This window comes from Pagrus major, chromosome 18, assembly GCF_040436345.1.
Source record: "Pagrus major chromosome 18, Pma_NU_1.0".
Taxonomy (NCBI): domain Eukaryota; kingdom Metazoa; phylum Chordata; class Actinopteri; order Spariformes; family Sparidae; genus Pagrus; species Pagrus major.
Window position 1 is genome coordinate 28,339,311 of NC_133232.1, and position 14,270 is coordinate 28,353,580.

The following is a 14,270-nucleotide window of genomic DNA, read 5'->3' on the forward strand; positions in this document are numbered from 1 at the left end:
TCAAAATTTGTGAGTAGGTTGTCACCTAAATACTAAATGAGATCCAACCCACAGAGCCACAGAAGGACCTTGTTTTTGGGAAACAACAGAGACATCATTTTGTTTGTGTATTTGTCAGTGAGAGGGATGAACAGTTAAACAATATGCACTGTTCATATGCACTTTGTCATTCGGCAGCATGCTGTCCTGTGTGATGTTTAATAAGTACACTACAGAAAAATGAAATTATAAGAAACTATCTGATGTTGCTGATGCTAATAGAAACTAGAATTTGAGAGTGAAAGCAAGAATATTAGGATAAAAACCCACACAGCAATGAAATGATAGTCCAGCCACCAGTACTACTGACTGTCATTATACTGTATTAGAGTATGTGTTGTTGTTGTCTTGTTGTTGTTTATACTGTGTGTGCAGTCCTTGTTGTTGTAGTAGGAGGCACATTTTCGACGTTTGGTTGATGCTTTTATTCTGAAGGGTCGCGCTCTCTGGATAAGAGGAGCAACAATCAGCTGATCGCTCTCAGCCGAGCTTTGGTGTCGGCTCTTCGGTGACGTCTCTGGTAATAAAACGCTTTGTACACATTGTCGCTTAAGGTAATACAGCCGACTGTCAATATTAACATAGACTGAACCGTGTTGTGAAGCGTGGACCGTCTGTCGTCATTATAGGGCCTTTTATAGATGACGTAACCGGCATTATGACGACGTAAACAGAGCAGATGAAGCTAATCAGTGCGTTAGCTTTCGGCTAGTTTTTGATGCTACGTCACTTGTGTTGTTTGTTAAAACTTTATATTGTGTTTATGTTGCAGCTTCTGAACCGACTCTTTTATCAGGGAATGAAATGACCCACTTTTTTTTTTTCGACTATCATATATGAAAATGAGGATTTTTGTAGCTGTATTGGGTTGTACTGACACGTTTTGATATTTTAATACCATTTATATCAAATATGTTGGACTATTTATGCATCTGCACTTTTCTCAGTATCTCATGTTGAGTGCTAATATCTGTAAAATGATTTATTCCTGCATGTACAAGAACTGGAAAGTGAAACCAAGCCAAGGTTTCCAACTATCAAGCATGGCCCCCACACTGGTAGGCAATCATCACTTTATATATTTATATATTTTTGTGTGTTTTATATTAGCAGTTATGTTCCATTATGCAGCGTTTATAGCATGTGTCCAATGTATTGTTTTATTTAGCATTTAGTGTAAGTAGTTTGAATTCATTTAAATGTCTTATCTTATCTTTGTGTGACCAAGACTGTTTAATGGAGTCCGGCCAGGTCAAAGGTTCTGCCAAACAGTCTGTTTTTAAAGTCAAACTTTTTTGTGTGTGTTCTTTTATTATAGTATGATGAGAAACCGGAGCCTGGGGACTTGATTGAGATCTTCAGGGGCACCTATCAGCACTGGGCTGTGTATGTTGGTGATGGCTTCATTGTTCACTTGGCACCACCCTGTGAGTCCCCCGACATTACACAACTGTCTGGACTGCTACTCCCCAATCCTAACCTGTGCCAGTCTTGCACAATGACAGCCTTTTTATAGCGGCCCACACACTCTATCGCGTTTTAGACTAGAATATCAACTTAGGTTGTTTGTTTTGAACTGATTCATAATTAATAAACCACAAATTCTGTGTTTCATTCGCTTTCCGTCATTCCTTTCTATTCATAGCTGAAGTCCCTGGTGCAGGAGCCAACAGCATGATGTCTGTCCTAACTGAGAAGGCCATGGTGAAGAAACAGGAGCTGTGGGACGTTGTGGGAACCAACCAGTGGAAAATCAACAACGGCCTGGACAAGAAGTATGAGCCCCGCCCGGCTCGTATCATTTTGAGGGAGGCGAATGCAATGGTGGGCACGGAGCTGCCGTACTGCGTCTTCAGGGGGAACTGTGAGCACTTTGCAAACGAGCTGCGATACGGAAAAGCAGAATCCCGGCAGGTCAGTGGACCCATGTTTGACTTTTACATATGAGACTCTCATATGAGGGGCTGGGGTGAAAAACCAAAGGGGTAGCAATGTTAGACATGGTGCAGCCAGTGGTTTTTGTAAGTGTGACATGAGTTTTCAATAAAACACACAAAAAACATTAAAGATTTGAAAACACTGGTGAAGATTTAAACATAAGCTTTAAAGTTTACCTAAAAGTGACAACGTTGTCATTAACTACTCACCCCCATGCTGATGGAAAGTTGGATGAAGTTTTGTAGTCCAGAAACATTTCTGAAGATTTACAGCAAAACCGTGTTCCAGCATTCTCCTACACAACTGAAATAGATGGAGACTTTTTAAAAAAAACATAAAATGGCTCCATAGAGCTTGTCGTGAAGTCTCGGGAAGCCAAGAGATCGCAAACTGATTTGTAAAGATGTTATTTACATCCTTTTTAGAAGCCTAAATATTAATTGTATCTGCTAATCTAAAAGCATTAGCTCACAAACTGTCTAAAGTGGGTGAACAAGCTCAACTGCGCACGGAGGGTGTAAAGGGTTTTAAATGATTTTGTGATCTGATAATAGATAAATGACACTTTCATTTTCAGGTATTTCACTTATCCTATAAGCGTAAATTTGAAGTTTGTTAGGGATGAAGATCTCTGTGGAGTTGGTCAGAGATCTATAACAGAGCTAGCTATAGCAGAGATCAGATTATAAAACAATGTGAACTAATGATAATAATGCCCATAGAGGAATGAAGCAACCTGGGACTAACAAAGTGGGGAGAGGAAGTTAAAGGGGGTCCAAAATCTTTCAAGAAAGTTGCCATTAAGAAGTTGCGAGTTTTGTCTGTTATGAAGCACTGTGCCTGTGTTTGTATATTATCTTGATTTATACAGGGTGTTGCAATGAGAGCCGTTTGCTCTCTCTTGCATGGACACCCTGTGTACACAGGACAATAAAAGCAAAAGGCAAAACCCAACACTTAAAATATGACACATAGATCTTGTTTTTGCTGGAAGTTTGATTTAAGCACGGTGTACAAGTGAAGAGTTGTGACAGATTTTCATTCTGTAATTTTGTCAACTTAAATCATTCTAATGCATTTATAAATGAAGGTATATCAGCCATTGGTATTATTTTCACTGGTGTTTTCACAGTCCACCAACCACTTACCAAGATGGAGACATGGATTTTGTGTTTGACTTGGGAAATGTTTAAGAAAAAAAATGAGATAAGAACTAGAAAATTGAATCATAAATATATCAATCAATGTTAAAGATGTTAAATTTTCCTCTGCAGGTGTGTAAGGCAGGAGAAGCGGTCATGGTCGCAGGTGTGGCGGCAGCGGTGGGTCTGGGTATTGTGTATCTGGCAGGAGCTCTGTTTGGAGGAAGCAAAAAAGAAAACAAGAACAACACGCAGTGATTGAAGTCCAGGGTCACCTCTTCAGGGGCTTGATTAACAGATCACCAGCAAAGCCTAATGAGTACTTATCATGGTCACTCACAGAAAACGCGGCGTAATTTTTGTGCAAACACCTGTGATTTAGTGAGAAACTTGCTCCATCTGTTCCTCATGCCTTCTTTGAGTTGAATAACATGGCAGGCTGGTTGGTTTGGGATCAAGGACTTTTTAAATTTCTACACACAACAAATATAAGCACAACATGATTTCCACTGATCAATTAAGGTGCCAAGATAAAATATCATTAAATTTTTTAATATTTTTAAAGATGTATTTAGATATTTTTGGGATTGTGATGATGTGAGATAAACAAAGTTGAGGTGGTCTTTTCTATTGATAAAAACAAAAGTGGCTTCCTGGAAGATTATTAAAATAAATACATTAAATTAACCATTTGAATCAAATCTAAACATCTCTGAAATCCAAAATGTGGTTCTCATAAGCAAATACTTAATTTAACAAGAATGTTTTCCATAAGAAAAATAAGCTACTATGTTGATGTTGTGGTTATTGCACAGAAACGCCATGTAAACTCATGTACACTATAACCTTCTCTATACTGTTGGATTGCCTTGATGAGCTGAGGGGCCAAAGCTGAAAGATGTGGACTGAACTAATTTAACACCTCTGCACTTTTATCATGACTTGTCACTTTTAATGAGTTCACAACCTAGCTGGAGTTTATAATGTTTCGTCTTCCTCTGACATTTAAATGTTTGTAATTGTTTTGAATAAAGAATAATTTGTGTGATACTAAATGAGACTTTTCTGTCTGCAACACAGTGTCCTCTCACACCACGTGATCCCTCAGTTTCAGTTTTTCATTTCTTTATTTATGGTTTTAACTGTTCACATATTTTCCTTGATCACTTTTGTTTATTTTAATTTCACTTTTAATTAGAATGAGCATACTGCATTATATTAATGTTACTGTGTAGAGACAAGCCACCTACTTTTATCCCTGAGGACATTGAACTCTTGTCTTTATCTTGTCCAACTCTTGTTTTTATGTGCAACAATAATAATTAAGTAACGTATTATTGTCGTCTTATGCCGCAGCCCAAATTGTCAGTAGCTGGAATTGGCTAGAAACGTTAAAAATGGCCTAATAACTGGAAATAACATGCAAATGCTTCCCAAGGATTATGAGCCCAAACAGCCACATGGTGGAGCTGTAAATCAAGCACAATAATGCAATGTTGGAATCTGGATATGTCTTAAAGAGGACAGACACAAGATACTAATATGTACCAGTCAGTGGTGAACAGTTAAATGGTAACTTTATAACTTTTTTTCAGTTTAAAGTGTGTTTTTTAAGTTATTATTTCAATGAGGGCAGAAGCAACAGAAGCTCCTCTCTGTATGATGTAATACGTTCTACCTAAAATGTGTTTATTCATTTATTTATTTAAACTACATTTGTGTTATTAGTCTGTGATAGATGTAGCAGTGGACATTGTGGCCTTTGGGTGATGCTTTTATTCTGAAGGTCTCCTGCTCCATAAGAATAAACAATCTGCTCACTGCCACATAATTGAAGTTTGGTGGTGGGCTTCTTGGAGGTGTCTCAGATATCGGACATTGTTTAAGGTAAGAAAACAAAACATCAACACAAACTGTAGTGTAACAGAGGGCTGGTATGATTTTTAGTTAGAAGAACCTGCGGAATTTGTATTATTTTGTTTATTTGTTAAAATCTTAAAACGGGGTCGACTTCAATCTTGAAATGTCAAGTTTATTCTGGACTTTTCGACAAGACGTGTTACCCTAAATCTAAACCGAAACTAAGATGAGCTGACCTGACAAAATGAGCAATAACAATTGTCGTACACTAAAGATAAATAAAACATAAATAAACATTAACGAAACAAGGAACATTTATTTTAAGTTCAGCTCTGTAATCTCAGATTTCAAAGAGCTGAATGACACCTCAAAGTTAAAAATACTCCTGGAGGGGAGACAGGGCATATCTTGCTGCCCAATATGTATTAAGTGAATGACGACACACACACACACGCACACACACACACGCACGCACACACACACACACACACACACACACACACACACACACAGGATATACTGTATATATAATTAATGTAAATCAATCTTGGTGTTCATGTTGTTATTTGTTGTCTTCTGTCAGAGTGTTTGGACAGATGCTTTGGCAACATTGTTGTTAAAACTTTCATGCCGATAAAGCCCTTTGAATTGAATTGAATTGAAATAAAAACGACAACTTGTCAGAAAAATGCAAAACTAAACATTGAAAACATCATTTTAAAGGTGTAGTTTTTGTACCTTCGGGTGTTTCTTTCATTTTCTCCCAAGGTTACTTACCGGAAATTAAAACAGAAAATAAATTAAAGTAGTGGAAACGTGTTTAAAACTGAAACTGAAACTAAAATGAAACAACAGATGATGAAGCTAAAACTTTTTCAGTTTTAATTTCATGTTGACACAAAGAAAAAAAATCAAACTTTGACACTGACACTTTATATGTAGCCCTTACAAAGACACACTCAAACTACTGTAAACTTGTAAACTGAACTAACTAGAGGAGCTGTTATGATCTGGTTATAATGGATGATAGAAAATATGTCCGATTATTGTTATTACATTTATTACATTTATTTCATTCATATAAAATTATGTTATAATTTTGTGAGTGTCACAAAGGAACAACAACTAAAAGTTGTAATATGATAAATAAATGAAACTTGTACCTGAGTAAACCAGTCAGTGTTTGTCCTTTTGTTTATATATATATATGTGTATATATATATATATATATATATATATATATATATATATATATATATATATATATATATATATATACACATATATATATATATGTATATGTATATATATGCTCTAACTTAGTGGTTCTCAAATGGCGTTGTGAGATTATTATTGTAATATACAACGAAACAAAAAATGATGAATGAGTTTTTAATTTACTATATCCTTTGTTGTACACAATTACTTCCTCATACAGAGGCAAAATCTGTACCCTAAAAAAGTCCTTTAAAAACCCTCCAGGGAGCTAAAAATAAATGTGTACAGAGTGAAAACCACTGCCCTAACTAATAAAAGCTATAAATAAAGGCTACTACGACTCTTTTCTAACACAATTCCCACATCAATGATTCATCAACATTACATTTACTTTTCTCTTTATCTCGTGTTGTGTGTTAATGAAATGATTTGTTCTTGCAGGTGCTGAGAGTCATCTGGAAGGTGAAACCAGTTAAAGGTTTATAGATGAAACAAACGCTGAAATGGGCAACTGGTGGTCAAAGGTTAGGAAATTATCACTGAGTCAGAACAATAAATCGTCTTCTTCCACTTAAATTTGTCTTCTTTGTCTGTTTCTTCTTCTTAGTTTTTGTCCGCTTATTCATCGTCTACGTCTTCTCCGTCTTCATTTTCTTTTTCTTCATCTGCTTCGACATCATCTTCTTTGTTGCCTTCTTCATCTTAATCTTCATCCTAATCTTCATCATCTGCTTCTTCGTCTTATTCTCGTCTTCTTTGTCTTTGTTTTCTTTGTAGTCTTGTTATTAGTCTTTTCGTCTTTTTGGTCTTCTTCTTCATCATTTTCTTCTTCTTCATTTTCTTTGTCTTCTTTGTCATCTTCTTCGTCTTCTTCTTCGGGGTCTTCTTCTCTGTTGTCTTTTTCATTCTTCCTTCGTTCATCTTTGTATTTATCTGTGGTTCATTGGCAGTCTACAAACCAACTTTACAGTTGGATACTTAACCGAGAGAGTGCTCAAATGTACTACAGTTGTTTCCAAACAGTCTGTTGCAAAGTCAAACATTTTTCCTGTATGTTCTAATCCAAATCTGAGACACCAGAGCCTGGGGACTTGATTGAGATCGACCGAGGTCTCTATCAGCACTGGGCTGTGTATGTTGGTGATGGCTGGGTTGTTCACTTGACAGCACCACCAGGCGGTGAGTCTCCTGTCTGGACTGCTGCTCTCTGATACTGACCTGTCCTAGTCTGGAATAATATCAGCCTACTGTCACTGTAACATTTACAGACCAGATTATCAAATTAGATTGTTTGTTTGAACTGATTCATGATTAATAAACCATGAAAAAAAACATGTTGCAATATTTAGTTATAATCCTGCACAAATTCTGTCTTTCTCTCTTTTCATTCATAGCTAAAGTCCTAGGTATAATTTCCGACAGCATGTCTGTCCAAGGTGCAGTTTCCGACAGCTTGATGTCTTTCTCAACTGAGGAGGCCATGGTGAGGAAAGAGAAGCTGCAGAAGGTGGTGGGAGACAGCAAATGGACAATCAACAACAGCCTGGACAAGACGTACGAGTCCCGCTCACCTTGCATCATTGTGGAGGAGGCGCTCATGCAGGTGGGCAATGTGATGGAGTACTCCGTCATCACCAAGAACTGTGAGCACTTTGTAAACAAGCTGCGCTACGGGAAAGCTGTGTCCTTGCAGGTCAGTGGACCCATTTATTTTTATTTTTATAAGCAAGACTCTTTTTGTGGCTGGGGTGAAAAACAGAGAAGGTTTAGCAATGTTAGACAGGATGTAGCCAGTTGTTTTTGAAAGTGTGATTCTTTGGTTTTTAAAACTCTGTATTTCCCAGAGTTGTGAATGATTTTAAAGGACTTTAGATTGTCATGAAAAATCAGCTCATCATCTGACTTAATGATGTTTGTTGCCCTCCACAGGTGCTTAAGGCAGCTGTTGCTATAGTGGACACTTTAGTGGGTGCAGTACAGGACTCTTCAGAAGTCGATAGACAGACTGGCATTTTCCTCTGGCTGTCCGCCTTTTTAGTTTTTTTTTCTTTAACCCTCCTGTTATATTGCGTATTAGGACAGTGTGGGACAAGTGGGTACTTCCACAACTCTATAACCGAGGCCCTAATGTCACAGTGGATGAAAGGCTAGTGGAATTCAGAGGTCGCTGCCAGTTTAAGCAAAGTAAATGCCTTCCAAACCAGCTAAATATTGCATTTTTAAAAAATCAATATCAAAACCATTGTATTTTATATGTAAGTCTTTTCAATGGATATTAAAAAAGTTTTAACATGCATTTTTTTATGAAAAACGAGTGAATTATCCTCATTGAACCAAGATCTGTGAGAGATAAAGGACACCACTGCACTAAATATTGATTGAAATGGTTAGTAATGGAGGTAATAATGAGATATAAACAATGCTTATTGGGATTTTTTGGTTTCTGACACTTTTCGACAATTAAACATGCCCCGGGTCAAATTGACCCAGGAACATTATTGCTGTTCCTGAGAAACAAACATAACAGGAGGTTAATTGATGGATAAGAGATTCAAAGGGGTGAAAAGCTCCTTGAATCAAATCTGAATGTCTCTGAAGTCCAAAATGTTTATTGTTGCCAATACATGATAAGACAAAAATGTCTTAGACAATCAAAATAATCTAATTATATATCACAAACAGCCTTGTAATGTCCCATACACTACACTACACTTCCTCTTTATTGTAAGAGCACCTCCATGAACTCAGGGTCATGATGACTGAACCAATTCAACACTTCTGTGCTTGTCTTATGACATGTCCCTGCTGATTGTTTGACAATTTAGCTGGAGTTTATAAAGTTCTGTCTTCCTCGGACATTAAATTGTTTGTCATTGTTTTGAATAAAGAATAATTTGTATGATTCTGGATGGTAGTCTTTCTTTCTGCAACATTTCACACGGTGGCCATTTTCCTCTGACGTCATGCTCAGTGTGGGAGTTTCCAGCAGCATGTCTGACCCAGGTGACTGAACCAAGAAGAACGAGCCCCACTCAGCTCGCATCATTGTGAAGGAGGCACTCAGGCAGGTGGGCAATGTGATGGCTTTATTGTAAGAGCACCTCCATGAACTCAGGGTCATGATGACTGAACCAATTCAACACAATTCAACACTTGAATGCATATTCGAGATTAATTTCAACATAAAAATGTTGAAATGGCCTAAATTGATTTATAGAAACATCACTGGAGTGAGTAGACAGTTTTTCGTAAATTTACTGGAGGATCTACCAACCTGAATTTAGTCTGTGTAAAATGTAGGCGTGCACATTGGATTACACTTTCATTGTGAAGGTAAACTTGAATAACTTGATCCCTCACAGATGAAGTTATGTGGCTCTTTGGAGGTGTCTCTGACATTCGACTTCATCGTTAAAGGTAAGAGGACAGACTGACAAAACATTTGCATAAAATGTGATTTTTTTTGTTAAAAGACCCGTCAGTATTTGTGTTTGCTAAAATGTTAAAACTTGTTTATTTTGTACTGTACAGACAAAAACTAAACTGAAACAAAACCTTTTATGAAAAACTCAAACTAAACTATAAAAACGCTCACACAGCCTAACCCTAACCCATTTTAGAGGTGTTCAGGTTGGTTTTTGGTGCTTTCAAACAAGGTAGGCCATGTTATGGGCTACCTGAGGGTGTTTCTATTATTTGGCCCCAGGATTATTATCGTAAATTAAAAGTGAACCTAAATCGAAGCCCTTGAAAAAAACTTGACCTGAAACTTAATAAAAAATGATAGCCTCAACAAAAACTCAAACTAAACTGAAACAAAACTAATTAAAATGAAATAGAGTTAAAGTCATTTCAGTTTTATTTTAGCAGTGAAATATCAGGTTCATTCATTGTCATTTTGTAACACAAGATTGCACAATGGAATAAAAGTTGTAGCCCCTTCATGCCACAACATAGGCCTCCAGTATACACAGTGTTTGAATTAGAAGCATTCAGAAGCACATTTTGTACATTTATTTTATATGCAGCTTCTCACAGATTCATAAAATCATTGTGGATCTGAGTCACTGTGTGGAACAGTTTTGTCAAAATGGAGGTTGTGGGGTAAAATTTGCCAGTGATGTTGTGGCAAACACACACACACACACAGTGTCACTGTTAGTTATTGATGGCTGTTTAAGCCACACACACACACAAAGATACTGTGAAGATTGGAAATGATTTTGCAGGATCCAAACCACACTGGGAAGGATTTAAGAGGTTTATTTAACATAAAAGGTCAGAATGTAGTGCAGGTCTTGAGTTAGCTGGCAGAGGTGGAGTTGCAGGGGAGGCTCAGAGAGCAGAGGGGTTACTTGCACTGGAGAAGGCTGAGGAGTGTGGTGGCTGTCCTGCGGCTCTCCCCACAGAGATTAGGGTGAGACATGGGTGAACTGGCTCAGAGAGTTTCAGGGCTAGTGGAGACAGGACGTCGAGGTGTGTAGGCTGGAGGCTGGTGGCTTGTGGAAGACGCCAACACTGAAGAGGCCGAGAAGAAAACAGGGTTAGGCTGAAGAGCAAAAATACAAGTAGAGGCTTGAAAGTTAAATCTACCACCTAGTAGAGTCGAAAACAATCTGGCACCAAGTGAAAAGCAGACCAGAGTATTTAAACTGGAGCTGAGGATTAGATGACCAGCAGGTGTGACAGAACCGGCAGCTCCAGTTATCAGTGAAGCCACACCCGGCCTCTGCAGAGCACCTCTGAAAACACAACAGTACAGATGGCACAAAAACAGCCACACCAAAAGTCCAGTACAGTTTAATCTTTACTGAACATGTTAAGTTAGCATGTTTAACAAGCACACACAAACATATGGGTTGACTTCAAAGTATGAGTTTCTGCCTTGGTTAAATCGGTGACATTAATGAAGGTCAGTGATCTCAAAATTGTTTCATTTTGTGTCATTTTTATATCAGTATTTAACGGTGGCTGTTTACCCCTTGAGGACTCAATTTACCCTGACCCCATGCCCATTTTACCCCCACCTTGGGGCAAGTTGTGCCATAGGACGACTTCATTTTTTTAAAACTACCATTTAGTTAAACAACCCTGTGTTGTAGAATGGTAAATAAATGAATTACACAACACCCAGGTCAATGGCACATCAACATCAATGATTTATTCCTGCAGGTGCTGAGAGTCATCTGGAAAGTGAAACCAGTTGAAGGTTTACAGACGAAACAAACGCTGACATGGGCCAGTGGTGGTCAAAGGTTAGGAAATTATCACTGAATCAGAACACTAAATCGTCTTCTTCCATTTCTTTGTCTTCTCTGTCTGTGTCTTCTTCATCTACTTCTCCTTCATCATCGTCTTTTCAGTCTTCTTACTCTTTTTCTTTGTCTTCTTCTTTGTCTTTATCTGTGGTTCATTGTCAATCTCCGAACCAACTTTACATTTGCACTCTGCCATCTACTGCATGTGTAGGTGCTGCACTTGTTCAGTCGATGAAGGCAATTCAGCTCAATGTTATCTGCTTTATTTATCAGCTATATGATTTAACTTTAAAGTCTTATATTACCTGACATAATCTGTGTGTAACACAGATTATGTCAGAGTTCTCAAATGTTCTTCAGTTGTTTCCAAACTGTCTGTTGCAAAGTCAAACATGTTTCCTGTATGTTCTAGTCCAAGTCTGATCAGAAACCAAAGCCTGGGGACTTGATTGAGATCTTCCGAGGTGTCTATGAGCACTGGGCTGTGTATGTTGGTGATGACTGGGTTGTTCACTTGACAGCACCACCAGGCGGTGAGTCCCCTGTCTGGACTGCTGCTCTCTAATCCTGACCTGTCCTAGTCTGGAATAATATCAGCCTGCTGTCACTGTAACATTTACAGACCAGATTATCAAATTAGATTATTTGTTTGAACTGATTCATGATTAATAAACCATTAAAAAAGCATGTTGCAATATTTAAATCACAATCCTGCACAAATTCTGTCTGTTTCTCTCTTTTATTCACAGCTGAAGTCCCAGGTATAGTTTCCGACATCTTGATGTCTGTCCCAACTGAGAAGTCCATGGTGAGGAAACAGAAGCTGCAGGAGGTGGTGGGAAACGACACATGGAGAATCAACAACACCTTGGACAAGAAGTACAAGCCCCACTCAGCTCGCATCATTGTGGAGGAGGTGCTCAGGCAGGTGGGCGAGATGATGCCGTACTCCTTCATCAGCAAGAACTGTGAGCACTTTGTAAACAAGATGCGCTACGGGAAAGCTGAGTCCTTGCAGGTCAGTGGACCCATTTTTATTTTTTTTTACAAACAAGACTCTTTCTGTGGCTGGGGTGAACAACAGAGAAGGGTTAGCAATGTTAGACAGGATGTAGCCAGTTGTTTTTGAAAGTGTTGAAAGATTTCCCAGCGTTGTGAATGATTTTAAAAGACTTTAGATTGTCATGAAAACTCAGCTCATCATCTAACTTAAAGATGTTCGTTGCCCTCCACAGGTGCGTGAGGCAGGAGAAGCGGCAGAAGTTGCAACAGGTGTACTGGGCGCTGTCTCTGTGGCTGCTTTAGCAATTGGAATAATATTCATCATAAATCGAAAGACAGACTGGCAGACATTTTCCTCCACCTCTCCTCCCATCTGAAACTTTCCACTTTTTAATTAAAATGGCAAGATGAATTTTTAAAATATTTTTAGATACAATTTTTTTAGTTTTTTCTGTAATTGATGGATAAGAGATTCAAAAGGGTGAAAAGCTCCTTGAATCAAGTCTGAATGTCTCTAAAGTCCAAAATGTTTATTGTTGCCGATACATCATAAGACAAGAATGTCTTAGACAATCAAAATGAGCTTATATCACAAACAGCCTTGTAATGTCCCATACACTACACTACACTTCCTCTTTATTGTACGAGCACCTCCATGACCTCAGGGTCATGATGACTGAACCAATTCAACACAATTCATCACTTCTGTGCTTGTCTTATGACATTTCCCCGCTGATTGTTTGACAATTTAGCTCGAGTTTATAAAGTTCTGTCTTCCTCTGACATTAAATTGTTTGTCATTGTTTTGAATAAAGAATAATTTGCATGATTCTGGATGGTAGTCTTTCTTTCTGCAACATTTCACACGGTGGCCATTTTCCTCTGACGTCATGCTCAGTGTGGGAAGCTCAAATAATGTTATCAAAAGGATGAAGTCGTATGCAGGGAATCTGACAAATAGTTATCATTTCACAGCTCCCCAATCAATCAGCTACTGACACACAGAACACAGAAGAAGACCCTGAAGAAGAAGACTGATATGATCTTCTAGTATTCGTTAATAGCCAAGCATTTTGTACCAGCTGAATGCGTGAGATCATTTTTTGCCTTAAATCTGAATGCAAAGAATTACAATATTCCAACCAAGGTTAAATAAAAACACATGTGACCTAATTGAGATCAGGAAGAGAAATAAAATACCTGTTCTTTGAGATGCTCCTCTAATGATTAAAAACAAGTGTCAATTACTTTGTAACCTGATTTTCAAATTAATGACCAAGAGTCTTTTGTAAAATCATAACAACACAGTGTATCGCTGTAAAAAGTTAGTGTTGGGCTGCTTTAAAATTTTAAGTTGTCTGAATTTGAGAAAACAGGTTGAGGTAATTTGATTGATACAAATAAATAAACTTTATATTAATTCTGTTGTACTTTAATTCTTCAACTCACAACTTCTTTCACTGAAATCCCAAAGCTGACAGCTGACAGTTCAGTTGTCGAAAATATCTAATTGACCTAATTTTGCTGTAGATGCTACTATTAGAGCCTCTTTGACTACTTAAGGGGGTAGAGACTGAATTTAATACTAACCTTTATCATAAACAACCATAACTTAAAGGTCATATTAATAACATGTTTATAAAGACAAATCTTTTTTTCTTTTCTTTTTTTAAATAATACATCTACAGAGCTTGTAGAAAGGTGCAGGATAAAATTATCTCTTTTCCTTAAAAACATTATTACGATTATGAATTAACAACTTTACAATGTTTGTCTGGTCCAAAATAAAGGTCAGAATTGTTTTTGTAATGAC

The 14,270-nt window shown here is 37.6% G+C and overlaps 4 protein-coding genes across 5 annotated transcripts in view; all 4 read left to right on the forward strand.

Annotated features, from left to right (window-relative positions):
- Positions 1-475: 475 nt before the first annotated feature.
- LOC141013419 (phospholipase A and acyltransferase 3-like) lies at positions 476-4,174 on the forward strand. Of its 2 annotated transcripts, none has more exons than XM_073487137.1 (5): positions 476-559; positions 1,041-1,097; positions 1,358-1,466; positions 1,685-1,953; positions 3,252-4,174. In XM_073487137.1, the coding sequence occupies exons 2-5, from the start codon at positions 1,083-1,085 to the stop codon at positions 3,375-3,377; spliced, it is 519 nt and encodes a 172-aa protein (XP_073343238.1). In that variant the 5' UTR covers positions 476-559; positions 1,041-1,082; the 3' UTR covers positions 3,378-4,174. The 2 variants fall into 2 exon arrangements, with proteins under 2 accessions (XP_073343238.1, XP_073343237.1); XM_073487136.1 differs by having other exon boundaries at positions 517-593.
- Positions 4,175-4,955: 781 nt separating this feature from the next.
- The window catches only part of LOC141013030 (phospholipase A and acyltransferase 4-like), a 42,159-nt gene continuing 32,844 nt past the window's right edge, over positions 4,956-14,270 (forward strand). Inside the window, exon 1 of the mRNA XM_073486569.1 lies at positions 4,956-5,006. The gene's annotated coding sequence lies outside the window, so the exon portion shown is untranslated. The remainder of the gene's footprint in view (positions 5,007-14,270) is intronic.
- On the forward strand, positions 7,606-8,313 carry LOC141013023 (phospholipase A and acyltransferase 4-like). Its single transcript, XM_073486562.1, has 3 exons — positions 7,606-7,890; positions 8,127-8,189; positions 8,275-8,313. The coding sequence occupies exons 1-3, from the start codon at positions 7,621-7,623 to the stop codon at positions 8,311-8,313; spliced, it is 372 nt and encodes a 123-aa protein (XP_073342663.1). The 5' UTR covers positions 7,606-7,620.
- LOC141012786 (phospholipase A and acyltransferase 4-like) lies at positions 9,513-13,287 on the forward strand. The gene is made up of 5 exons (XM_073486309.1): positions 9,513-9,614; positions 11,370-11,452; positions 11,868-11,988; positions 12,205-12,473; positions 12,691-13,287. The coding sequence occupies exons 2-5, from the start codon at positions 11,432-11,434 to the stop codon at positions 12,832-12,834; spliced, it is 555 nt and encodes a 184-aa protein (XP_073342410.1). The 5' UTR covers positions 9,513-9,614; positions 11,370-11,431; the 3' UTR covers positions 12,835-13,287.

Excerpts from the sequence above, each read along its gene's own strand:
- LOC141013419 (XM_073487137.1), top strand. Across the intron at positions 1,467-1,684 it reads TGTTCACTTGGCACCACCCT|CTGAAGTCCCTGGTGCAGGA; the intron begins GTGAGTCCCCCG and ends TTCTATTCATAG. Across the intron at positions 1,954-3,251 it reads GAAAAGCAGAATCCCGGCAG|GTGTGTAAGGCAGGAGAAGC; the intron begins GTCAGTGGACCC and ends TTTCCTCTGCAG.
- LOC141013023 (XM_073486562.1), top strand. The coding sequence starts at position 7,621 with ATGTCTGTCCAAGGTGCAGTTTCCGACAGCTTGATGTCTTTCTCAACT. Across the intron at positions 7,891-8,126 it reads GGAAAGCTGTGTCCTTGCAG|GTGCTTAAGGCAGCTGTTGC; the intron begins GTCAGTGGACCC and ends TGCCCTCCACAG. Across the intron at positions 8,190-8,274 it reads CAGTACAGGACTCTTCAGAA|GACAGTGTGGGACAAGTGGG; the intron begins GTCGATAGACAG and ends ATTGCGTATTAG.
- LOC141012786 (XM_073486309.1), top strand. The coding sequence starts at position 11,432 with ATGGGCCAGTGGTGGTCAAAG. Across the intron at positions 11,453-11,867 it reads TGGGCCAGTGGTGGTCAAAG|TCCAAGTCTGATCAGAAACC; the intron begins GTTAGGAAATTA and ends TGTATGTTCTAG. Across the intron at positions 12,474-12,690 it reads GGAAAGCTGAGTCCTTGCAG|GTGCGTGAGGCAGGAGAAGC; the intron begins GTCAGTGGACCC and ends TGCCCTCCACAG.